The 27,311-nt window shown below is 37.9% G+C and overlaps 1 protein-coding gene across 1 annotated transcript in view; it reads left to right on the top strand.

Annotated features, from left to right (window-relative positions):
• LOC117400106 (cubilin) overlaps positions 1-27,311 on the top strand; it is a 94,254-nt gene that overhangs the window by 50,857 nt on the left and 16,086 nt on the right. Inside the window, exons 37-59 of the mRNA XM_033999542.3 lie at positions 432-637; positions 1,092-1,273; positions 1,765-1,957; positions 2,401-2,598; positions 3,206-3,352; positions 3,867-4,057; positions 4,221-4,404; positions 4,610-4,784; positions 6,000-6,178; positions 6,505-6,714; positions 7,037-7,177; positions 7,647-7,828; positions 8,387-8,558; positions 8,836-9,042; positions 9,254-9,403; positions 9,837-9,958; positions 10,440-10,665; positions 12,123-12,310; positions 12,421-12,577; positions 14,428-14,577; positions 16,930-17,118; positions 18,641-18,770; positions 20,577-20,794. Coding sequence (XP_033855433.3) covers positions 432-637; positions 1,092-1,273; positions 1,765-1,957; positions 2,401-2,598; positions 3,206-3,352; positions 3,867-4,057; positions 4,221-4,404; positions 4,610-4,784; positions 6,000-6,178; positions 6,505-6,714; positions 7,037-7,177; positions 7,647-7,828; positions 8,387-8,558; positions 8,836-9,042; positions 9,254-9,403; positions 9,837-9,958; positions 10,440-10,665; positions 12,123-12,310; positions 12,421-12,577; positions 14,428-14,577; positions 16,930-17,118; positions 18,641-18,770; positions 20,577-20,794 — 4,097 coding nt within the window. The remainder of the gene's footprint in view (positions 1-431; positions 638-1,091; positions 1,274-1,764; positions 1,958-2,400; positions 2,599-3,205; positions 3,353-3,866; positions 4,058-4,220; positions 4,405-4,609; positions 4,785-5,999; positions 6,179-6,504; positions 6,715-7,036; positions 7,178-7,646; positions 7,829-8,386; positions 8,559-8,835; positions 9,043-9,253; positions 9,404-9,836; positions 9,959-10,439; positions 10,666-12,122; positions 12,311-12,420; positions 12,578-14,427; positions 14,578-16,929; positions 17,119-18,640; positions 18,771-20,576; positions 20,795-27,311) is intronic.

Below are 27,311 nucleotides of genomic sequence, written 5' to 3'. Positions count from 1 at the left end.
TGCTGTGTGCATACACAACCAAACAATTTACAGATACTCGCAGATTTGTCTTTTCAGTGCATGACATACTGCAGTTTTAAAGGAAATTAAAGGCAGTGCCTAATCAAATGTGTTTTTACATCCATTTCCAAAATTTCACTTCACGATTTCTGTGACCTCTGTGACAAAATCGTAGCCTTAATAATGACTAGCACTGTTTCTAATCTTTTAATTTGTATTATATAATTTAAGTCAGAATTTTAAGATGTTGCAGTGTAAGACCACAAATCTTTCTACCACATTAGGTTCAGTCGATTAGAGTACCCTTTGTCTTCACCTGCATCAGTTTTTAATATAATATAGGTAAACCTGCTTACATGAAAGTAAAGACCCAATACAAATTCTGCACATATTTCCCTGGTTCACTGTTCTCTTGTTTGCTATGGAAACAGAATGTTGCAGCTCCAGCCCAGTCCGAACTGTGTCAACGACTACCTGGAGATCCGGGAAGGAAATGCCACAGGCCATCTGGTGGGGCGCTTCTGCGGGAATTCCCTTCCTGTCAACTACACCTCGGTCATCGGACACATCCTGTGGGTGAAGTTTGTCTCGGACGGATCGATAGGTGGTGCTGGCTTCAGGGCGACATTCGCACACTGTGAGTTAAAAGAAAAATGAATGACTTTTGATAGTATATTATAATTACATTCCATATCAAGTACAGTACACACCTGTTTAAGGGTGGTACCTCACTATCTGTGCATATACTAAAATACATGCACAAATATAGTAAAGTATTGTAACATTTAGAATATTTTTTACAGTCACAATAACATAGTTCTTATGTTTTAACACATCAGTAACTAGTATTTCCAAACCATGTTATACTCAGCAGATCAATTGCTATACACTAATTAAGTGTAATCCTTATACAGTACATAGGCGCCAGTGTTTCTAACCCAGCCTTTGGATCGGCAGGACGAGGCTGAATGGCTATCTTGCACTTGCCAGCCCAGATCCTAGCCACTGTTCCAGGGGTTAAAAAATAATGAACATGAGTGCTGATATTTTATTGTCATCGTACCTGTTGTTTCCCGTTTTTCTTACTGCAGTGTATGGAAATGAGATTACCGGATCAGCAGGACAGATTGCCTCTCCACTTTGGCCAAGGGATTACCCTGACAATGCAGACTATCGCTGGACCATCACAGTCAATGCTGACTATTTCATCCGAGTTTGGATCCTTGAGATGGATGTTGAGGACACGTACGAATGTTACTTTGACAAACTGAAGGTCCGTGCTTTCCGTAGTGTTGTAACTCTTTGGAACAATTGGAATTGCAGCAGTACAGGAATAGGCAATTGCCTTTGTATACTACAGATATCAGATATGTCTTGATTTTCTATGTCCCACACGTGTTCAGTCATACACTAAATTATAATTCATTGGTGTTGGGGTTTAATTAATCTTCCAAAATGTTATCTGACACTTATAAATACATCTTTTTTGTTATCTGTTTCGGCATTTTTGTTGTCAGAAAACAGTGTAATAAGCAGACACTTTGTGATTGATGCCTGGCTTTAATACCAATCTCACTACAAGCTTCCTGTGCACAACATATTGTAACAAATATATATTATACTTGATCAACTATTTTACCATTGTTTTGATCCACATGTCCTGGGTCGTTAAGAGTGGGATCATCCCCTAAACAAAAATAAAATGACTTGACCACCCAAGGTCTGTTACTCCTGAATAAAACACTGCTTTTCTTTTCTATGCAGATCTTTGATGGCCCTAGTGTTCATTCTTACCAGCTGGGGACGTTCTGTGGGCTCCACCCTCCTCCTCCTGTCAGCAGCTCGGGCAGCTCCATGACTCTGGAGTTTCAGTCCGATGACTCTGTCAGTGGGAGGGGCTTCATGCTGGAGTGGCTTGCGATAGAGGCCTCTGGGGCCCTACCCACCATAGCTCCAGGTCTGTCTGCATGTTTTATTGTGTGATGGACAGAGGCTGCTGTACAAGCAATACATGTTTTATTGCACTTACACTTACAACCAATACAAACCTGAATGGGAGGCAGAGGTTGCTTTGAGTACAGTTGTATTAGTTAATGGAGTTTATGACAGTACATGGTCATACTTGTGCTCTCCATCTCAGCTACCTGTTAAGCTGCAGATGTTTATTTTTGTATATATTAGACTATATATATATATAGTCTAATTGTGGTTTCCAAATGGCTGTGAAGCAGTGAGGTATATTCTTGTAGTAAACACTCAATGTTTAAGATGTAGGACATGAATGTAAATTCTAGGTGCAATTTTACAAGACGATTAAGGGCCCTCTAATTTAAGAAACAAACCCAAGACATTCCTGTCATTAATTCACTGATCTGATTCATGTGCACCTGTTGTTTTTAGGTGCCTGTGGAGGTGCTCTCATGACTGGGGACGCCCCCTCTTTCCTCTTCTCTCCTGGCTGGCCCAATGACTATCAGAACAACCTGGAGTGCACCTGGGTTATCCGCTCTCCAGACTCCACTGTCGAGCTCAATATCCTTTCTGTCGATATCGAATCCCACAACAGCTGCTTCTACGACAGTCTCGTCATCAGAGATGGTAAGACTGAGCAGGTCTCCTTGACTTGTAACCTTGAATGCCGTTCTCACCCCCAACTCTGTCTCAAATGCTTGGTAAAAGAAACACACTTCAACAAAGTCAAGTTTTATAGGGAATTATTAAAAGCACAGCTAATGAGAAATGATTCAGCTTGTATCTTCAGGTTTTAACTGGAAAAGTGCCTTTAGGAGTTGGCGTTTCTAAGAACGTTACATGCTAGATTATCAAAGCTTCTTCTTATAAAGCTCTTGTAGCATAATTGTTTGAGAATAATAATAAAGAAACATCTAACAGATACCCAACTATTTAGGGACATTATTGCAATAACGAGCACTTTTCACAAATTAAACTGAAACATAGTCAGAAACATATCTTGTATAAAGTAAGAACCAAGGTCCAGAAACCTATTGAAAAGTAGTTGGATCGTTACAAAGTATCAAGAGGTGGCTATCTGTAAGAGCCAGCTAACTCTAGTTTACTTTCAGAAAAAAACTTGCTAATAAATAGTTTTGAAAAGTGTATTAAATAAATAAAAAAGGTATCCCCTTAACTTTTTTGAGTTGCTTATTACTGTATGTTGTTTTTTTTGTTTTAATTTTTTTTTTAGGGGAAACCAACGTGTCACCATTACTGGCCACTGTTTGTGGCAGAGAGCTCCCTGGACCAATCCGATCTACTGGCGATGCCATGTTCATTCGGTTTACTGCTGATGGCAGCTATTCCGGAGGAGGGTTCAACGCCTCGTACCACAAGAGTAAGTTTAGGCTACCTCCATTGCATTACAGGGAACCACATTACCACATTTTCTTCTGGTTGCTTAATGATGATCCGAGAGGCGTGCAGTCTACCAGCACGATGCTCTGGGAACTTCATTGTCTAGGTTTCTCTTACCTCATTAGTGAGGCCAAGCAAAGTTGGAACCTTGGAGCACAGAAGGCTACTGTCTTTGTCTGCATAGGGGTTATGGAAATAATGGTTGTATTACACATTGTAACTAATCTCTTATTAAACTTGATCACGATGAGTTTGATACTACTCGAAAGGGGGATTCCCCAAAGCAATCAAATGACTGACCTTGCCTTCATCCACACAAAAGCTAATACTCAGTAGGAGTTCAATATGTATGAAAACCAGCAAGTTTAATTTTGAAACTTCTTTGGTGATAATACAAATGGGGGCCAAAGTAGGTTAACAAGCAATTGATTTCTCCCACACTTTCATGTATGTTGAGAATTCTCAGCTTAACACATATCATGCCTTCCTGTTAGGCTGCGGTGGTCTTCTGCATGCTGACAGAGGTGTTCTCACATCTCCCAACCACCCCCAGACCTACACTCCTAACCTGAGCTGCTCCTGGCACGTGGCTGTGACCAGCGGGCTCACTGTAGCCGTGCACTTTGAGCAGCCTTTCCAGATTCAAGGTTACGGTACAGCTTGCAGCAGTGGAGACTATCTGGAGGTAAACTGGCAAATACACAAATCGTCACTGTTTACACTGTTTACTGTATGACCAGTACTATCCATATTCACCTCTCAATGATGTTATTAGCATTTTGTCAAAACGATATATATTTATATATATATATATATATATGTATATATATATATATTTTTTTCCCTAGTTGAGGAATGGCCCTGATGCCTCCTCCCCACCTCTGGGCTCTAGCAGTGAAAATGGCCGTTACTGTGGTTCAGCTACACCCTCTACCATGCACACCACAGACAACCAGCTCTTCCTTCGCTTCATCTCTGACAGCTCCAACGAGGGCCAGGGCTTCAAACTCACATATGAGGCTCTGAGCCTGGGTAAGTGGCTGGGAACGATGTCCGTTCCTATATACATTTCACATCATGTAAATAACTCTTCGGGCCAAATAGCTAAATGTAATGCTTTAGAAAGAATATATAAATAATGCCACTTAAACCAATGCAAAGTGCTTGTCAGCCCATGTAGTTTCTGAATTCTGAGTTCAATACAGGGGCTAAACTGTTACCCATGTTATTTTGACAGCCTGTGGAGGAAACATTTATATGAGTGATTCAGACCCGTCTGGATATATCACATCCCCCAACTATCCCAACAACTACCCCCAGAATGTGGACTGCTCCTGGACCATCACTGTCCCCAACGGAGAAGCTGTTCAGCTGGACTTCGAGGGCGATTTCTACATTGAGCCTACAGACAGGTACCAACCACTCATCTGTATAGGGCCAGGCTGGAGCTACTGTATGAACACTAAGACAGTTAATGGAACAATATGAACATTCATGGAGCACTTTCTGTATTTCTGGAATTTGTATGGATGAAGAAACCTGATACCTGGTTTAGAAAAGAGACACAAACTTCCAAGCACAGTATAAGAGAATTTGGCAGACTTTCCCGATCCCCTGTTGTTCATGAAGTAGCTCAGGTTACTTGATGATTTGATGCCTGCAAAAAAAGGACCTTTCACTTGAAATCTTTGAAGGGTGTCGCAGCAGGCTATTCTCGGAGAGTCTCAACATACAATAGGAAGGGCTACTGCTGAGATTGGGGTCTGTCTGAACAGATACAACATAGATACACAGATACAACATAGATACAAGTGGGAAATGTAATTGATCTAAACAGAGGCAAATCTAAATACAAAGTGCCATATTTTAGGGGCAGGTCTGTTATGAAAATCTGAGAATGGCAGAATGTGTTGTAGTTGTAGGATTTAAATGAAAGTAGAATTTAGATCCACTATCCTTTAGGTCAGTTTAAACAATTATTTTTTTTTTTTTCCTCTCTAACAGACTTCTATAACATATTGTGATTAAATTGTACACTATTTGTTGTGTTTGAAGTTATGGAATGCATCAAGTTTGCTGTTATTACTAAGTACGACTGGGGAAATGAACAAATAACATATAAAATATACAAATGGTTATTGTTTATTACTCGTCAGTGTTACTCCTCTATTTCCAGTGAGACAGATTGAAAAGCCTTTTTAAAGAGCACTGCAGCAGGTAACCAGGCGACATGCAAAATGCCACTGAATCAAGTTCAGCAGAAACAGCATGACAATGAGTAAACTCACAAAATCCAAAATGCTGACAATAAAATAGATGCATAGGTCGGGCAAAAAACTGTGTACCACTATAGTGCATACATAAATGTTCTCAAATCAGCAGATCAATAAACTACTGAAAACTATATATATATATATATATATATATATATATATATATATATATATATATATATATATATATATCATCATACTAGGGCAGTTTTTAGTGCTAGAATTTCTGAGTTAAAATATATGTATATGTAGCATTTGTACAATATGGAAACAGCCAGCTGTACAGCAGGGTAGAAACATGCTCTGTAGAGCATTCTTGTTGAAAATGGTTAAACTTGTTTCCCTCTATCATAGCTGTTTGTATGATTACCTGGAATTGCGTGACGGTGCGACTCCAAACGCTCCTCTGATTGCCAAGATCTGCGGAGAAGAACACCCCTCCACCCAGAAATCCACGGGCTCTGTCATGTACCTCCGATTCCGCACTGACAGCAGTGTCACACACAAGGGATTCAAAGCCAAGTATTCTATAGGTAAAGTCAAGACAATTGCTGGACACCTATATGATGCTTCACCCATGGTCTTGCTTTTTGAACTTTGCATTCCTTAGAATAACACCCCTGACATTTAGTTCTGTGCCTATTCCAGCAGGGACTCGCCATCACTAACATTAACTAATAAAAGTTTTCAGAACAAATCAATAACAGCCAGTAGTTGAAGGGCTCATGTTTATCAAGGTCCCATAACCCCTAATGATGATAATAGCACATTTAATTAAACAGATTCAGCAAAGTAGTTAAAACAGTGAAATGGAATCCACTCATGTTTTTATTTTATTTTTTAATTATTTTTATTACAGCAACTTGTGGCGGCAGGCTGATTGGACAAAGTGGTACTTTGCACAGTCCTGGACATCCTGAATCCAGTTACCCTGATAATTCTCACTGTGAGTGGTACCTACAAGGACCAACTGGCCACTACCTCACAATAAGCTTTACTGCACTGGACCTCCAGAACTCTACAGGCTGCAGTAATGATTATGTGGAGGTCAGAGAGCACAATGCAACAGGTAAGTGTTGCCTTTTAAACTAGTGTGGCATTTTACATGACGTACACATTTGGAAGAGATGGAGCTCTGAAACAGACATTAGCCCTGAAAGGTCCGTCTGCCCTTTTTTCTGTTCAGTGATGCTACTCAACTCTTACTCATTCACTGCACCTATCTTATGTAACTTTTAGACTTTCCCAATCCTGTTGAAGTTAACAATTTTGTAAAAGTTGTATCCCAAATCGTCGACTGAATTGTACTCTCTTAACATTGCTAACATCAAAACACATTTTACCTGTTACTAACTGTTTTTGAAATGGTAACTCCTTTCTCTATTACACAGGGCGACTTTTGGGTAAACACTGTGGGAACATTCCACCCTCTCCTGTAGACACCTCTGACAGCTATGCCTATGTGAAATTTGTCAGTGATGCTTCTGTTAGTGCCTCAGGATTTAGTCTGCGATTTGATGCCAGTGTTGAAGGTGCGTATTACTGTGCCTTTAGACCAGTAGTATTCACTTGTTTTGCCTTGTTTCAAATCAGGTCCTTTATTGATTGTTTCTTGACTTGAATGGCTGCTATGTCTGCAAATGCAGCGCAGCTCTTGTGAGATTATCAATCCATTTCACTCAATAATGTAACACAACTCACACAACCGTAGAATAATGTTTGTCTGTCTTAGGTTGCCATTTTTTGTTTAACATTGATAATAAATTAAATGCCCCTTGATGGAAAAAAGATTTTGCTGCTTTTTATATCATTTTTATATCTTACATGTGTATAATGTTTATATCTACAGTATATCTGTATTTATACGTTGGTACTATAGCAAATGGCTAATACAGATTGATTGCAAAATTGGTTCTTTTATTTAGCTACTGTGTAAATGCATACTTACAATAATACCTTTTGCACAGTTGTCGCTACGAACTCAAACTCTTTCCTCTCTAGAGTGTGGAGGTGACCTGAATGCAGCGTCTGGAACGATCACCTCTCCCAACTACCCGAACCTGTACCCACACAGCCGGGTGTGTGAATGGAGGATCACCGTGCCAGAGGGCAGACGGGTGACTCTCACCATCAATGACCTGCGCATAGAAGAGCATCAGAACTGCAACTATGATTATGTAGCTGTAAGTACGAGCAAAGCTGCCGGTGTTATCAAATTGTATTTGTTCTTGTAGGTCAGTGGAGTAAATAGCATTAGACAGCCTTGAATATAGAGCTAAGATATTTACCACTGTAAGGAATCCATGAAATAGCATATCACCTTCAGTCACTGTGTGTATAATTGTACCATGTTAAGATTCCTAACTATGTATTTTATAATGCTTTTTTTTTCACAGTTGTATTATGTGACCGAAGGGGATATACGGTATATATTACCCAGTCCAGTGGGGCATCAGATTTAAAAAAATAAATACCATGAATAATGGATTTCTTGCATTAGTGTATACCTCCCTTCTTTATTACTTTCCATTCCATTTGTGGTGTTTCTATGGAGCTCAGATTTATCTTTTTTAAATGAAATTTTGTGGTTGTTTTAAATTTTTACCTAATTAAATGCACAGGAGGCAACTACCAAAAAACCCAAGCGAATGCAAATTATTTCATATGCACTAACTTTAGTGGTTTGTATACCTACCGTTTGGTCCATGTGCTTATTATCGTACCTGTTCCTTTTCCATCAGGTATATAATGGCATACTTCTTAGCGCTCCCATGCTGGCAAGGTACTGTGGAGACGTAGATTCTGGAACACAAGTTAAGTCATCAGGAAACACCATGGCAGTGGTCTTCGTCACAGATGCTTCCGTTTCCAATGGCGGTTTCAGTGCAGACTACACTTCAGATGAAGAAGCTGGTAAGCGACTCCAACACAAGTGTGCAATCAGCATCTTAATGTAGAAGACAGACTTCCAGAATGACTTCAACAGTCCTGCAGATTGTAATATATCAACACTATTAAAACATGATTGCTCCCCAAACGGCTGCTGAAATGGAAATCTAATGGTTACTGTGAGTGAAAAAAACATACTTACTTGTATTGTTGGACAGTGAATTAGATTGTCAGATTAGCCTGTTTAAACAGTGTTTGCACATTTAAACAATCACCTCTTTGTCTGCTTGATGTGTTGTAGTTTGCGGCGGTATCTTGAATGTTCCCGATGGGGGGAATTTCACCTCTCCTGGGTATGATGGTGAGAGTAGCTACGCCAATAACCTGAACTGTGAATGGATCATCCAGAACCCGTCTCACTTGAACTCCTCCATATCCATCAGTTTTGGTGACTTTCACCTGGAGCACCACCTAACCTGCGAGAGGGACTACATTGAATTCAGAATCGGTGAGTAACAATTACACCAGCCCTGTAATACTGCTAAATGCAGGGGCATTTCAGATGATACCTGTTCCGAATCCCTTGAAGAAAGCAGGTAAAGCCAAAGTACAACACAGATAAAAAAAAAAATGTGTTTGCCTTCTTTTTTATGTCTCTTCCATCTGCAAAGTGAAGATGCTTCAAAATGTAAATTGTTTTCACGTTATGTCCATCCCAGGCAATGCTAATGGGGAGTTGCTAGCCCGGTTCTGTGGACAGTCTGTCCCCGCAGTGCCACTTGTGGTTTCTGCCCCTCAGATCTGGGTGCACTTCTTGTCTGACTACACTACGGGGGATATTGGGTTCCTTGCCAAATATGTATTTACAGGTAAATAAAAAAATACTGCCTTTTCTATATACTGTTAGTGTTTATACAGTGCTCCCTATTATAAGGAGGCCCAGTATACTGCAGCAGCTATATAAGTGTGTCGAATTACTGAGTATTTACATAGTAGTTACTTATATTACAATCTTATTATGCATAGTTAAAATGTACTTAATGTGTACATTATTTTGCACAACATAACCCTAACCATTTTCTGATACAATTGTGTACTTACATATTTGGTGCTAATATGTTTTTACATTGTTTTTAACATTTAGATGTCCTCTTCAAATCCCCAATACTTTGTACTGTTCAATGCCGAATGTACTAAGATCAGCACAAAAACCTGAGCAACTAGGGTTAAAACTAGAGTTCCTGTGACCAGTGTTCCCAGAAGAGTCATCACTGCTACTGTGTGTCCATCTCTGTCTCTCAGGCTGTGGCGGTTTGCAGACTGGAGAAAGCGGAGTTGTTGCGAGTCCCAGCTACCCAAGTCCTTATGACAACGTGAACCGCTGTGCATGGTTACTGGAGGCACCTGAAGGCCACACTATCACTGTGAGTTTTTTTTTTTTATCTCTCTTCAAAACAGATTTTTTCTGTAAATTTTGTTAAGTTACAGATTAGTTACTTGCTTAGGCAGACTAATGTTACTTACCAGTACATGTTTACTATGATCACAGTAAATCTGAATTATGGACGCTGTTTGAGCAAAGCAGTTTAAAATATAACATTATTTTGTTTTAATTGAACTAGTAAGTGATTCATTTTCTCAACCTAACTATTTAGGAAAATCACTGCACTGAAGTTCTCACTTGTTCAGAGTGGAAGAATCAGCACCCTTATTCATCATGTTCAAGAAGCAGTCACATAAATGAAAAAGCAAACTTTGCTTTAAGCATGAATAGAGATTATTTTAATCACCCAGTATGAACCTTCTTCACTTGGGCTTATTCAATACAGATAATGGTCCTAAATATTTTAAAATTGTAAATACGTTTGACATAATAATCGCTAATTGTAACTTTTTTTTTCACAGCTCACTTTCACTTACTTTGATGTGGAGCCACACACGGAGTGTAAGTGGGACTCTGTGACTATAATGAATGGTGGCTCCTCAGAATCACCTGTGATTGGACAGTACTGTGGTACCAACTCACCGGGAACTATCCAATCAGGCTCTAACAAACTTGTGGTGGTGTTTGTCTCTGACCACAGTGTTCAAGCAGGTGGATTCTATGCAACTTGGACAACAGATTCATCAGGTAATGTGAATCTTATTCACAAAAGTAACGCATCATTTCAGTAATATTGTTTGTAAACATTCTGTGAAGTTAGAGGGTGTTTTTAAGTATGTTTCATGAATACCAAAAGCTCTTATTTTGCATGCACACAGGACCTACAGTGCAACCTACCATATGTTTAGCTTACTTATTGTCAAAAAAGCACAAGCTGCATTATGTAAATGTCTTTGCACTACATGTGTGAGAAAAGAGTTACCAGTAGTTTTTTAGACAGTATGTTATCAGCGTGTGACAGGAAGAATGAACACTCACAGTCTTTCAGTATAGACACAGTCTTTGAAGATACCTTATCAATGAGATATCTAAACTATTAGTAAAGAGGTGACAAATTAATTTGAAGATACTTCATCCCAAATTTAAAATACACCCATAATGCTGTCTGCTTTTTGAATGCCCATAACCTGTGAGTTCTGTTCACTTTTACTACATTTAGCAATTCCAAACACCCAGTTTCTGCAGAGTCCATTTATTTAAAACGTGTTGTACTCGGAGTTACTGGGAATATACATGTCGATTCCTCTGCACTGTGTTTATGACATAACATGTTCGTTTGCACATGATGTCAAAATGTTTTTCTTTGCTGTGTTTGAGTGGAAAACAAAATGAGGTATTTCATGACCCGCTTGGTTTTTTAAAATACGCATATTGCCTTCAATCTGAAGAGCATTAGTTTGAAATAGCACAACGGCAAGACCAGCCTCATGACATCATGGGTTGCTGACCTTTTAGCAATGACTTTAAGTCTCTCTGGGGCTATCAAGAGACACTAAACCCCAGTCTGCATTTCTGTGGCAGGAGGAACATTACAGGGTTATGAGTAAAGGATTCGATTCCAAAGGGAGCGTAACTGAAGAAAATTTTTATCTGGAGCAACATCATCAATGAATAGTTTTTTTCAATAATATGTTTTTATTCAATGCTTCCCTCTATAGTATAGAATGGCATTAACTTTACAACATTAATGGAGATATTGCAACAAAGTTCATTCACTGTGAAAATGGGTAACATTGCAGGCTTGGGCAATTCTACATGTGCCATACAGAAGATGCAAAGGATTGTTTCAGTTCATTGAGATGAAAGTGTGCTGGTTATAGCTGGCAACCAACAGAGCGAACCAATCAGTTATATGTCTATACTTATAATACATGTGTCATCTGTTTCTCATGACTAAGCACTGATTACATTTATTTTAGTGAGTAGGTTCCAAGAATTATCAAAGTGATCCCAAACTGAATGTATGATATTGTCTTTTAAAGTGATGTTGTTTTTAACAATGTGAAATTTTCTGGGTATCTTGCCAGTACACTCTTGTAAATGAGGCCTCGGTCTCAATGGGTTGATTCCTGGTTAAAGAATGAATGAATAAATCAAACAAATAAATAAGTACACTGATGAGCATGCATTTGACATTTCTACAGGCTGTGGTGGCACTATCCATGCAGATAGCGGTACTATCAAATCACCGGGCTACCCTCAGAACTTCCCACCTAACAGTGAGTGTACATGGAGGATCATTGCCCACGAAGGCAACCATTTGGAAATGAGCTTCAGCAGTGATTTTGAGATTCCTGACAGTAGCGGACTCTGCCAAAGCAGCTATGTAAAGGTTGGTATTGCAGTGGAAGACATATAGATCTGATGTTATGTGTCATAGGTATTTTAGATACCTGAGCATAGCCTCTTATCCCATCCTTGTCTCTTCCTCTGTCTCCTCAGGTGTGGGGAGGCCCTGCTGAAGTGGATGAAAGGCTGCTGGCAACAGGCTGTGGGACAGCTGCCCCAGCGTCGCTTATTGCTCCGGGCAACATGATAACTACTAGGTTCCAGACTCAAGGCCTTGTTGGGAAGGGATTCTCAGCTGCATACACCACCCGTACGTACTTCACAGTGACCCTCATACACCTTGTTTTACAGCATACCTGCCCCCTTGAATCCAAAGAGGCCAGCTAAAAAGAGACTTCAACAGCACTAGGTTTGACAATAGCATGGGGGGTGCAGAATGATTTGTGGTGGAGGCAGTAGTGCCAGGAGGAGGCTGTAAGCATGTGAACTGCTGTTTAGACTATGTGGGGTAGAGGTGCAGAACTTGGATTCTACACTTTCCTTTTTTTCCCATCTCACTAAAATTTAACGTTTTTAAATTAGTTTTGTGAGGTTCTAACCCAACTCTCAGACAATTGTCTGAAGTACACTGTTATTACATGCAAGTTCATCCAGGCCAGGACAGGGACAAAATAATAAGCGACTTCTTACTAAAGAAAAATGAGTTCAGAATCCCTTCACTAATGAGTGGAAATTTCCTAAGAAATTCAGTTCACCAAGCAACTAGCTTAATTCCCTAGTCTTCCAATCGTTATAGTTCCAATTGTCTAATTAAAAAAAAAAGAAGCCTGTTATGCATGTACGTTTTCTATTTTAAAAAATGATATATGGTACTACACTCAGTTAATTGAATAGCTTTTTGCAAGCTATGCTTTCAGATATTATTGCACTTCCTTGGTCAAGATTATGTAATTATTTTTTTGCTACAACCAATTTAACTTTTTAAAATAATATTACTCCTGCAGGGTAGATATTGAAAATATTATAGTACATTTTGAGGGACACATGGGAAGGTGCAAGCAAGGATGTTATTCTTAGCCAACCTGAGAATGCAAGTTTATTAAATGAATCCCATTGTAACCCTGGCAAATCGCTTCACCAGATTTTACATCAGTTTTATCCAGCTAGAAAAAAAAGTCATAGCGTTCAAAACCATATTGTAAATGTATATGTTTTCCCATAGTTGGATCATCCAGGGTAAATAATTTTAAAGGAAAAGAAAAGTGCATTTTAGACACTCTATACTTGTTTATAATTCTCGTTAAAACTAACTGGGATTAGGTATATTTCCTGATACAACTCATTTTCTACATGGTCCTGGCGAAATTTAGCAGTCATTTATTGAAAATGACTTCTTATAATACAAATTCATTTAACACGAATTTCCTGTTAGTACAAATTATTTTGGAGACCCACTAAGGGAAGAAAAATGTGACTAAAATGAATAACCCTAGTTCAAACAGTGCAAAGGGTATTGTGAAATGTATTCACTTGCATCCAGATTAGCGCCTCTGTTCTGTATTATTGTGCTGTTTTGGGATCACTGATGCGTTGATGCATTTCGAGTTGCCATAGTGCTCAAGCATCAATGCCATTTCCATGTAGCAGTGGAAGTGGAGGTGTTGAAAGCAGTGAATAATGCACCACTGTACAAGAAAAAGAAAGGTTGCTGCAGATTTCAACATTCCTGCAAACGCTTTGTCAACTAATTTGAAAAACTGGAATACAATAATACATTGCCTATGAGCAGCAAACTGGATGCTAGTCGTCAGCGTGTCCAATTTGCTCAATTCCCTGATGTTGAGGGCACCTCAAATGCAGTTCATTTGCAACATATACTTTTTAAAAGTTCACTTACAACTGTATTTTCAATAAAATGCACAATTAAATGTATAATACTTTTCTTTGTTTTGTAATTGAAATTTGATTTCAATATTAATGTAACCTTAATAAAAATGATAGTATGCATTTGTCTTAGACTCCTTATAGTACGAATTGCTGACAATACACATTTTTTTGCTGGTCCTTTGAAATTTGTGTTTAGAAGAATTGACTGTATCTGTTGTAAATGCAAAAGCATGGTAGTGCTAACCTCTTTTCTGATTCTTCTATATTTACCAGGCTGTGGTGCTAACTTCACTGCCCCTGCTGGACGTGTTGTGTCACCCAACTACCCAGCGCATTACCCAATCAACAGCAACTGCAATTACCTCATTGATGCAGGCAACCAGAAAATCGTTGTCTTGCGCTTTGAGACCTTCCAAGTAGAATGTAAGTGTGCTCACCCGTGTTCTTTTCAAACCTTCTTGGTGTGACTCAGACGGTCTAAAAACAATTCTGCATATTCAAAGTAGTTCCTGTATTTCTTACACATTATTATAATGTGACAGAAGTTTTGCAGATCATTAAAAGCTTCAGTTACTTTTGGCATTTGGACTTCTTCACTTGACAAAGCAGGCAATATTTTTTCTGTTGTATTATGCATCACAGACTAATGAAAGTCTGTTAAATGAACAGATATGTATTGTCCAGTTGTACAGATCTGTAAAACCTAGCTCAGAATGTCTCTTTAATTCCATTAAGTGCATGGAGTACTAAACAATCATCCAGTTTAATCAAATTCCATCAAAATAAATTCATTTAAAAAGGTACATTTACATTACAGGGTTAGGTACAGTATGAAAGGCATAATTCAGTTTATTTGGATTGATGATGTGCTAATTCAATGAAACTAAGTATTACTCTTACATTTTTTCATAGCATATTGAATCAGGACTGAAAAGTTTCTTGGGTTTTAATAATTCTGCGTTACTTCACAAACAGTTACTTATTTGGGGGAAATGTTAAAAACCAATGCTTGGCTGTTTAAGGTTATTAAAAGATTATAAACATTTCAGTATTCAGGATTGGAAGTGATCGCTAAACGTTTTACTATTGAATGTTGTTAATTTGTGATCTCTTTCCTGCAAAGCTGGAAAACTGGTATAATTTAATAGTCCAGGAGTTGGCCGCCTTTTCTCATTTTATTTACAGTACATGTAATAGCTGTTAGCTGTGTACCACTACCATTGTCATCAATGTAAACTTAATCTCAGGTTCAGACTAGAAATGAACAGAATCCAGTCGGATTACTGATACAACATTTTAATACTTAAAAAAAAAAAAAAGTTTTCATTCATTTTGGAAGGTTTTTGCTTTTATTCAAAAGCTCAATACAACATGTATATTTATTTTAGCATGTATGGTGCCAAAGAATAAACAAGGTCCAGCAGTTGGATTTGATTTTAACCACGTGAAAGCCCGAGCCCTAAATAATATTAGTTAATTAAAGACATCTGCAAAAAGTAAAAGCAAGGCTCTTGTTGTCTGTTACAAAACCATGGCAAGCACTGTCGTTTTTTTGTGCCAGAAATCTAAAATGAGTACTGCATATTCTCCACTACTTTTATTTATTTATTTATTTATTTGTTTGTTTGTTTGTTTGTTTTACAGAATATAAAACATTTATTTAATAAACTAAATAAAAGATGCAGTGCTTCATAAGTGTGCGGGCATTCTATCTTTTGACTTGTTTGTACTAATTCGAACCCTGCACCTTTTTGATTAATGGATGTGCATATAAACACTTCTGATTTCTGCCTTTTAATAAGCATCCACAAATCTTCTTTCTGCAGGACATTTAAACATTTTGGATTATAAGAATGATTTGTTGTATAATGTTAGGTGTGCTCAAATTTGAAAATATTACAGGCCATTCACATGTAAACATAGAGCTGGACTGGAAGAGTCAACTTTGTCCACCGCTGCACTTGATAAAGCTCCTCATCCAGTTATATTTAACCCTATTATACCATGGTCAGGCTGTAACAATGATGGAACATGATAAGTGTCATTGTTCACGTAAGGGTAATGGAAGTGCACTGGCCCATTAAAAGCTGCCCTTCAGCCTCTTTGACATAATAGCCTTGACCATTTAAAGCAAAACTACACTGACATATAAGATTGATTAAATGACATCATGTAAGGATTGTAATCATGATTTGTGCATAGCTGAAGTCCGTTTATCTTCTCAGTCAAGCCATTCATAATGTTATATATGGAATTGATGTTGTATTTACTTAATTACAGCTTTATCCAAGCTTTAGAAATATCATAACAATACACAACATGCTTTTTTTATATAAATTGATGGTTTTATTGATGAAGAACTGGTATTTTGACAGCTGCAATAGTCATGTCTTCCAGTGTTTGCCTCAGTACAGATATACTATTTATATGTTGTTTTATACTGTTCTTTTATTTACCTGTTGCTAAAAAAAGCATAATGCTTGAAAATCTGTGAATGTTTAAGAATCAAATGATCAGTTAAATAAAATAATGACATATTCATATCTATCAATAAAGAACATACTGTAGAGCTAAAAATCTTACCTTATTTGTATTGCCAAATATTTGTAGGTTTCACTTTTCCCTCTGTAAAAGTTGCACAGATTATGATAAACATGTATTTGATAAACTTGAAAATGTATTTGTTAATAGGTACAAAGTGGTATACAGTGCACAGTGCTGTACATGTTCTCAGCCATAGTACAGTATGTTGACTTGGCTTGCTTTCTATTACAGCCCATTCAACCTGTACTTATGATGGACTCAAGATCTACAGCGGGACCACAAATACAGGATCCCCAATTACAACTCTGTGTGGCTCTCAGATTCCCGGTCCATTCACTACTGCTGGCCCAATGCTACTGAACTTCTACTCTGACTCTGTAATAGTTTATAAGGGGTTCCTGGCTAAGTATGAGGTGATCCGTAAGTATCTTCATTCCACTTTATATGGTGATCTGTAAGCCCAATAAATGTCTGTTTCGGACAGTGCAGTGGTTATGCGTAGTATTACCAGTAGTAGGGATTTTCCATTTTACATTAGCATCACTAGTGTAGCTTTGTTGTTTAAGTAAAAGGCACATTATGTAATGCAACATCAGGGGTGACTAACAGCAGCACATTCATTTTTAATGAAGTGATCCATGGTCTGTTAACTTTAAAAAATGTACTAGATGTTTTTTAAAACCCTGTATTTTAGACAGTACCACCTTATTGTACTTTATGTAATAAAGTGAGATAAGGTTGTGGTGTATTAGAGAGATTTATGTTTGACAGTTCCCATTGGAGAGATCAAGTCAGATTTGAGAGAGCTAGTAGTCAGCTCATATTTCATCTGTTGCATTTGGGCGTGGCACCTCCCGTTCAAATGCTTAATGGGTGCAGATTGCGATGCATATTTTTGTTTGTGCTGTATTTTCTAAGTTATATCAGAACCTTTCTATGACGCACATTCAATTTGCCAAACAACAATCTGAGAAAGTGGGTATTTAATAATTATGTATGTCCTTCATTATAACAAACAAGAAACATGCTTAGTCTTGTTTCTAAAAGAAAGTTAATGGTATTGGGAAATCTGTATGGCTCCTGATCTAAAATGTGCAGATTTGAACAAAAAGATTGCTAAAATGACTGTGGTTTCCCACAGATTGACTTGCTTTACCATACATGATGAGTCTGCACAAAATCAAACCAAATAGATTCTAGGAATGAACACTGCTGCCTCTTTTCGGAGCTGAATCCCTCACATGGTTTTCAGAGAGAGGCTTGCTTCTTGCTCTGAGTGACAGTCTCTGTTGCACAGTTTACTGTTGCACTGGAAAGAATATCAACACTTCTAAACAGCCTGTAGAGATGTAAAAACCTGCAGGCTCCACAGTGAAGCACAGTTAGGGGATTCTGTAGGCAGGGCGGTGGCTCGTTCACTGTATTACAGAACATCAGAGGATGATGCCCTGGGCACATTCTTTGCTTGGGTGATTTCCATAAAAATACAAAAACCTCTAGATAAAGGGTATGAAATCAGCAACATGGTTCTGTAGAGCTGTTTCAACACTCCCCTTAAATCATTAGAATGGTGCTGCTCTGTGAATGTTTTCAACAGGGAAATCCATTATAATGTGGTGGTAATCCATTACAGATAGGTCTGATTGAATGCAATGTCTCTGCTGGTGCTCAGCAGGATACTTCCTATGATTCAATGTGTAGTTCAGCCGCCCCGTCCAGTCACTCTCTGCACCCAGGGAAAGATATTCATTAAGAACCAATACTGTATATATATCCACATTGTGTTTCTAGCTGCTTGCTTACAAGCCATTAGGTTATATAATAGGTTGGGTTATAGCTTAATCATAGTTGATTTATACTGTACTGTAGGTTGTTCAAAGTTAGGACATGTGTTTGGAATGACATTATTCTTATGTATGTTCCTTTCTTTTTGTGTTTAAAGCCTGTGGTGGTATTTTCAACCAGTCTACTGGTACAGTCAGCAGTCCCACTCATTCAATTTCTGACTACCACAGCAACATGAACTGCACCTATCACATCATTGTTGGAAACAACAGGGTTGTCGAGCTAAAGTAAGTTATCAATTGCTGCTTCGGAAAACTGCAAAAGAAATGTAGGCTGTGTAAAGTAACCAATGTCATGTTCTAAAGTTATGAACTTTCAGCTACACAAGAGACGAGTCTGATCCAAGTGCCCCCAATCTTTGAAGACAAAAGTGTAAAAATAGTATTCATATTTTCCCAAATACTTTATTACCCTATTGTGTTCTGACAGAACAAGATACAATAGGCTAGCAGGCCAGATCATTGTCATCAATGGAGACACAATTGGAACAAGATTTGCACTGCAGTCCTGATTCTGTTGTGTTGTGTATTGATTAATAATAGTGTGATGTCATTGGTATGTCAAAATATTAACATACTTGTATAGTACTGTTTCACCAGTGACTCATTGCATTTGCTCTTATGCTACCATTGTATTGGTAGATCATTTGTAAGGGCTGAGACTGAGAACTCCACTGTGTCTCTGAACTCATCACATCCCTGTCCACAGGCACCACTGGAATGTGATGCCTCATCCTTATAATGGGGCAGGTCAGCAGTGAGGCCAGGGCTTGTGACACGAGGACAGAGAGCCCTTCACAGAAGAGATTAGGTTTAAAAGCAGTCTCCCAAATACTGGGCGATACAAGCAGATCTGGAAATGCACAAGTGCAGTATTGCACTCTAAACCATCATCATTATTTTGTCATAGAAAATTAATAAAATGATTTGTCATTAATTCCCAAGCCCTTATTGTGAAAAAAAAAGGTCAAAACCATTGTCCTTTTACTTAACACACTAATCTGCTCCATACAGTAGTGTTCACTTATCTATACAATGACTGATCTCTGTATACCGGCACAATGTATATCCTATTGATTAGACACATTTGAATGCAAAGATGCACTGAATAGATGTATATGATATGAGGTTGTGTTTCATAACATTGCTTCACACAAGGCCCTATTTTAATGATCTAAAGAGAAGCGGTATTAGGATATGACACTGTTTTTTTTAATACTTGAATACATGGCAGGAAATTAGACCAGTGGTGTAAACTTTGGAACTGCTATATCCCACCTCTACCATATGAATATAGAGGTGCCTGTCACAGATACACATGGGTCAAATCTGTCATGCTGCAATAATAATTCATGGATATGTCTGGTCCCCAGACGCTAGTGAGAGGTTTAACAAAAGATTTGATGCAAAACATGAAGCTATGAGAGATTAGACACAGGTGTTGCTTTTGAATAGCAAGTGATTAGCCCCCCAATTAAAGAAAATGCATCTGGAGATACAGTAGAAAACAAAAGGTTTTGCTGTGAATCTGAATTTTGACTATGCCCCTGGTATTCATTCTACACATTCAGTGCATTTAAATCAGTGCAGAAGGGCAAGCATTGCTAGTTGCGTTTTGATGTGCGGTCTTTGTTTCACAGTAGAGTGACATATGTAATGTAATGTCTAAACTTCCCTGGTTTTAATGTAGTCCAAAGACAATCTAGTCCAAAGAGTCGGAGACAGTCAGTAATAAGAGATTCTTCAGTCAATGCCATGGTTTTTGATTAGATACAGGGGCTAAGAATTCCCTTTGTTTTTGGTATTTTCAGTATTGTATTACAATGTATGTATTTAAATATCCACTAATGTTTTTTAAAGCCTTGTTTTTTTTTTTGTTTTTTTTAACCAAAATACAAAAGTGATCTGTTTTTATCTTCAGTTTTTACACAACATATTAACCATGAAAGAATAATTGTACTGTTTGTGAAAGATTATATGTCACCGTGTACGGCAATGTAACAAAGTAATATCATTTGATTGTTTTCCATGTAGATTTAATTCCTTCCATCTCGAGGCCTCCTCCAACTGTGCCTATGATTATATAGCTGTCTATGATGGAGCAAACACCCAGGCCCCTCTCCTGGGCAAGTTCTGTGGCATGGTGATCCCTTCAACTCTGAAGAGTTCCTCAAACAATCTGTTCCTGGTGTTTAAGACAGACTACTCCGCCAATGCAGGGGGCTGGAGGGCCACCTTCAGGCAGACTTTAGGTGAGTAACTTAATTCCAGCGTTAACGAAGGTGTGCTGCTCAAAGACCTATACATTGTAATACCAGATTCAATCTTGTCAAAGTACTGCATACTATCAATGCTAACCTAAAGTCATTTCACACATATTTACTACAATGCATTTAACATGCATTCTTGTCATAGCCCCCTTCAAATTATAACTACAGTCCAGTTACTGGTAATTACCCAAGGAGGTTTTTATATATAGTTAACAGGTATATGCAGCATACATTGTTTTTCCACATGATATTATTTCAGCAGTTCATTTAGTTAAAGTGGTTGTAGCTCTGTTGGCATTTCCATCACTTCAAACCTTTTGAAGTGTGGCATCTCTACTTGATAAACCTGCAATATCTAATAAAAGTAAAAGAAACCAAGAGGAATACCAGTAACCAGTGATAATATTTTAATAATTTTTTTAAACCTATTTTTAGTATGATTTTCAGTCACTTCTGTTATCTCATAGCAATATGCACCTTCAGTTTGTATATATTATTAGTTGTTTATGGGTTGAAATGCAAGGTTTCTTAAGCTCTTTGTTCATATGTGTTACTGTACATCCCTATGTGGTTATAATAGACTTAGTGAAGCGTAGCTTGCAAGTGAATCACTAGTCACACAGCCAATAGCAGCTTTCCATGTGGTGTGGCTTTTTCGGGATGACATAAAAAGAAAAAAAAAGGATATACTGGCTAGTGGCTTGTTTCTCTCCACTGTCAAGCTTCACACAGTAATACAATTATTAGAAGTTAAGCAAATCTTAGTGGACAGCAATGGAATGTTGTGGAATACAAAGAACACATTGAAATCAACAGAGTGGATTGTACTTTCATTAAAGTTTACAACTTTTGAAGTTGCTGGTTGTTTTCTAACCCCTTACTTACTGGTGCAAAAAGAGACCCCCAGCCTTAGGAATATATACCAGATATTTAATGTTACAAAACAGCAAAGAGCTATCAGAAGCTGTTTGCATATTTAGGACCCCAGTATAATCCGTAGGGGTTACTGTCTGGAATATTGTGCTGTTTTAGTTTCATGTCACAAATGTTGAGGAATGGCCACATATCATTCCACATGTGTGGCACCGTTTTCAGGCAGTAACCTATTTCTACCACATTTTTTTAAATTCTGTTTTTCTTCAAATTAAGTATTTTATTATTAATATCCCATATTACATTTTTTTTTTTTTTTTAAATGACTGCAGTAACCAGATAACAGGCACACTGGGGGTTAACAGCGGCTGTGAATCATTTTCAGGCTGTGTTTTTAGTTTGTTCAATTCCATGTTCAACTCAACAACTGTTTTAGACTCACAGGATAATACCATCATGTCCATACCAACATATCATACAGTAAAACATTATTTTGTCAACATTTTTACTTAGTTTGACACTGTTTAGTGGTAGTCTTCTCATAGATCAGTGACCCCATTAGTGCTTACGCAGAAAACATGTCTTTAAATATAACCCTTACTGCATCCCACCCTAACCCTTACTAATCTAACTTTAATAATTATACTTAAACTGGAGGCCAGAATTATGGTGCCACCAGCCTTGACACATTTATTGACCCTTTTATATCACTCAGGCCCCTTACAAATATATATTTTGCTCTGGTCGTATTCTCTTTAAATATGTTCTCATTGATCTTTAGGTATGCACACAGGTATAAAGACAGAAAAAGCGCATTTCCTAGCATGTCAGGTTCTGTTTATTAATTCCTGAGGTAAGAGGAATGAGAGAAAGATTTTCTCTCTCAAGATATTATTTGGTGTTGCAGCTGCAATTACAATTGGGTCTGTAGGGAGGTCAAAACAAAAACAGTTTCCCTTTGTCATCAAAATCAGGGTGCCATTCTTTTCATACTGACAGGCAGGAGATGGCCGTGCTTTTATCTAGAGGCAGTTCATTCAAAAACTGGGTATTTGACAAATGTACACACTGGGTAAACCTCCTGATATGAATGTAGATCAGCCCTGCCAGACAGCACTGTATAGTTATTGTTACGGTACAATAGAAGAGTGCATGAGATGGCATGATTTATCATGCCCTTAGGAAAGTGCCTTGAACTGTTGCTGTTCAATACATAATTTAGCTCATTCAACACTAAGTAACTGCACAGAAAGATCACTCCAGGGGTGTTATAAGGTATACTTAATATTAGAGTAGTTTACTGGCCAGCTGGTTTGAGTGGAGTTATTTTTCCTAAACCTGTATACAGATGTGCAGTGTTGAAAGAGTTCATACAGTATATGCAGTTTAAGATGGGATTGTCACTTGCTAATTTGGTGGTCAAATTGGGTAGCAAATAGATCAGACATTGTAGTTCCCTTCTGCATTTGTATATTTATCACCTTCCTGTGTTTAACACAATTTGCTGTCACATGTCCCAAGCATGCCACTTCCTAACAATATCAAAATGGTACCCACATGACCAGAAAGAGGCAGGGGTATTTCTAGTGTTTTGGAGGTTATACACTGTTATGACCTCTACTTATTAGGAGAGACAGTACAATGGAAGGTTAAAGGCTACAGCTACAGTACATGTCAATGCACTTCATGTACATAGTAGGCATTATCAAATAAAAGGAGTTGGTGATAGTCAAAGCAATCTGGTTAGAGGAGCATTTTAGCATGCATTTACAAACCAACCAATAGGGTAAATGCGTGTCTAGCATTCAGAAACCTCAGACCAACAGCTGCGAATAAATGGGAAGTGGTTACAACCTGAACGTTTTTGCAGAAATTTCCAAACCAGGTCTGATTTCTAAAAACTAAAAAGTGATTGAATGGGTAGATTTTCTAGTCATTTTGGTTTTCTGTGACAAAGAATGTGTGTTGGTGTCTGTAGTAGAATGCCTTTGTTTACAGCAGATGCTTCATATAGTCATATATTCATAGTGTCTTAGTAAAATAATGACAATTAAATCTTCTTTGCTAACTTCCACCCCAGGACACAAACTCTGCTTCGTGCAGTGAAGGAGTTGTTGAAGCAGAGGAGTGGGACAGCTTCAGTAATTTGCAATAAGCAATGCAGATTCTGTGCATTGCTTAGCTACCCATCCCTCCTTTCTCCTGGGAGGGGGGAGGGGGGAGGGGGGAGGGTGGGGGGGAGTGAGTTGAGGGTCACCCTTGGGGTAAGCTGGTAAAGGATGATGAATGTACTTCCTTAACACAAAGGGAACTGAAGAAATTAAATATCGGAACAAAGAGATAAATGCAGGTTTTAATGCTGTATCTCCATGGTTTGTTAGTAAAATTACACAATAACTCAGAAGCACAATGTGCGAGCACACAGGGAGATTGAAGGTTGTGGTAATTGCAATTCCTGGCAGGTAGCCCTGTGTTGAAGCGTCCTTGTTTTTGGTTTATTGCACCGGTTGTATTTTTTTCAAAGGGCAGGTTTATTGTTGCTGAATAAATTCCGAATTGGTCACCCATTTTTGACCTGATTCAAACTTTGCGGGTACATTGTAAAAATGCGATTAACCCTGGCCTTCATCTGAACAGTGCAATAATAATGTAACAGGAATCAATATAGATCTAGAGCAGTACTTATTGTTTTTCCATGGGGGTTCATTGAACTGAAGACCATCATTTACCATCATGGGGCAGCAGTGTGGAGTAGTGGTTAGGGCTCTGGACTCTTGACCGGAGGGTTGTGGGTTCAATCCCCAGTGGGGGACACTGCTGTTGTACCCTTGAGCAAGGTACTTTACCTAGATTGCTCCAGTAAAAAAAAAACCAACTGTATAAATGGGTAATTGTATGTAAAAATAATGTAATATCTTGTAACAATTGTAAGTCGCCCTGGATAAGGGCGTCTGCTAAGAAATAAATAATAATAATAATTTACTTTTTATGACTAGTGAGCAGTGACATTCATCTCCTGTCACTGCTGTAAATACAAAACTAGAACCGCACAGTTTCTGACACAATATCAGGATTACATGACAACCTCCGAATTTCTCACAGACCAAAGCTAAAAGGTATACTTGAGTGCTGTATATGCCATGTAAAAGGAGACTACAAAACCAAGAACATATGCACAAGTAATCACTGAAGAAATGTGGTGTGTGAATGTACAATATCAACCCTGCCCAGCCCCGCTTTGCTCTGCTTCTCCCAGCTAGTGGAAAATAACCATCTCTGCTGCTCTCTCCTTCACCTGCCACATCAAACGTTCTCATTATCAACTGTCATTTCAATTCAATGATCAGATTTTAAAACGTCTTAAGTTAAATAAATAAATAAATGGCAGGACAGTATGCCATCAATCAGTGTGCTAGCTAGTTTTGTAAGAACCGTTTTAGCAGTTGGGAGCTGACGAGCGTGAAAGTTGCAGCAGATTAAAGTATTATCTCCTCTCACTGTTTTTGCACTCTCTCTTCCATTCTCCACATTCTGATTCCCCTACGCAATTTATTTTGGATCGGATGTGGCTGTTGCTGGGGGAGGAATATTTTTTACGCTCCTTGTGCTTGACAGACCAGAGTTGAATTTTTCTGCAGTGAAAGGACAGAAATGGCTGTTTGTTTCGGTAGTAACAAGAGCAAGTCAGCTTAAACTCAAAATATATTGTTGTGACAAAACACACATGGGATATATTTAAAAGAACTGTGTAATGGTAACCAATGATATGTGATAACTGACGTTGTGTGAACCCCATGAAGAGTTTCTGAATGTTTATATAATAGGCAATGGTTTAAGAATTAAAAAGCTCAATTTGTAACAAGGAACTCCAGCTGCTTTGCACTAGATGCCAGCTTAGTTCAAATGACAGGCTTCTAATATAGCTATTTCAAAAGCAGAAAACAGCCACATTTGTACTTTTAAAGGGACCTTTTCCATTCTTATTCATTTTGGCAGTGGCATTATTTGTTTAAACAATTAAAGAAGTTCAGTTGCCTTCCCAGTGCTTTTACCCGAGTCATGGATGAATGTAATAACAGGTTTTATCAGCCTTCATTATTGAGGATTAAATACTAAACTGTCACACTTTGTGTTTCATAGGCCAAAAGCAGGATGTATAGACAAGATTCTGAGAGCTTAAATAAGGCCAAAAAACTTCTCCAGGATGTGAGAACAGAAATAACAAGTGAATCTAAACAGCAGGAATAAGTTAGTTAAGATAGCTCTACCAAGCTGCTTTTATGAACCCTAATTAATACAAAACATTCAATAGGTTTTGCTAATATTTTGAGAAACATTGCAGACAATTTATTTTGCTCATCGAATAATTTATAAAGCAAATGTGGAATGGTTATCTATATTACTGTGATTCTTGAAATGTATTTTTGTTTACGACTGTAAGTCGCCCTGGATAAGGGCGTCTGCAAAGAAATAATAATAATAATAATAATAATAATAATAATAATAATAATAATAATAATAATAATAATAATAATAATAATAATAATACCGTAAATTTAAAATATTGTTTCAAGCAATAGCATAATTAGACAATACAAAAACAAAGCTTGCATCTTTGGAACTAATATGTATAAATGGAGAAAAAGCTTGAGTTGTAGATAAAGAGGAATTCAGTGCAGTAAGCATATTTCTAGAAGTGTTTGACTATTATCAGAGAAGCTTCAAAAGCTTGTTCTGTGAGATTATGTAGACCTCTAGTGGTCCCACTGTGGTATGAACGTAACCACTAAACAGATGTGTATAATACAGCATTGCCAAGTCATGACCAAACAGCCATACAAGTATCTGCCAATTAACTAATGTATTTGTTTATTGATAACCATAATTAGATAGACTGCCAGTGATAGATAAACAAATGTACACTGTGGAAAAAAAATTTCATGGTGTGTGCTTGCAGACAGCTAACACCCAGCCCCTCCAGTATGAATTTGATCTGGATTAAAGGGGTCCAACCATTATGCCTCATCTCAAATGTCGGTTGGTTATGCCGGCAGGGTTCTCTATGTTAGATCTCAAAGGGTTTAAGAATGTGGTTGTTAATACAGGCTCACATTAATTAACTTGTCATGCAAATGCTTTAGAAGCTTGCCCAGCTTCAGGCTGTCGGGTCTATAAAATGAATAATTGTTCCTGTCTTTCTTTGTTAATTGAATATGCCTATGTTAATGAATTATTCTTTAGTAAAACTGAATTTGGACCCTGTAGCTGCACTCCATATCCCCAGGAAGGAGCCTGCCCCCTGGATTGTCAGCAATCAGGGTTCAGGGGTTTCCTGTAAATTAGTGAGCGATATATTGAAGTTGGGTCACTCGTGAAGACCCTTGGTGCAGGGCACTATAGGAACCTCAGTTTTACCAGTATAAATAGGTAGTGAAACATGAATTCTACTGCATTTGCTGCTTTGTTAAATTGTATTTAAAACTCCAGCAGAATCAGTATAATGATCATCACATATTGCACAAATTTGAATTTTTATTTTGTTTTGAGGTACAACACCGCCCTCTATTGTATAATATGGCATTTTCTTTAATATATATATATATATAAATATATATATATATATATA

This window comes from Acipenser ruthenus, chromosome 4 (genome assembly GCF_902713425.1).
Source record: "Acipenser ruthenus chromosome 4, fAciRut3.2 maternal haplotype, whole genome shotgun sequence".
NCBI lineage: Eukaryota > Metazoa > Chordata > Actinopteri > Acipenseriformes > Acipenseridae > Acipenser > Acipenser ruthenus.
Note: the sequence above shows the minus strand (reverse complement) of the source record. Positions and strands in the feature narration are given on the sequence as shown.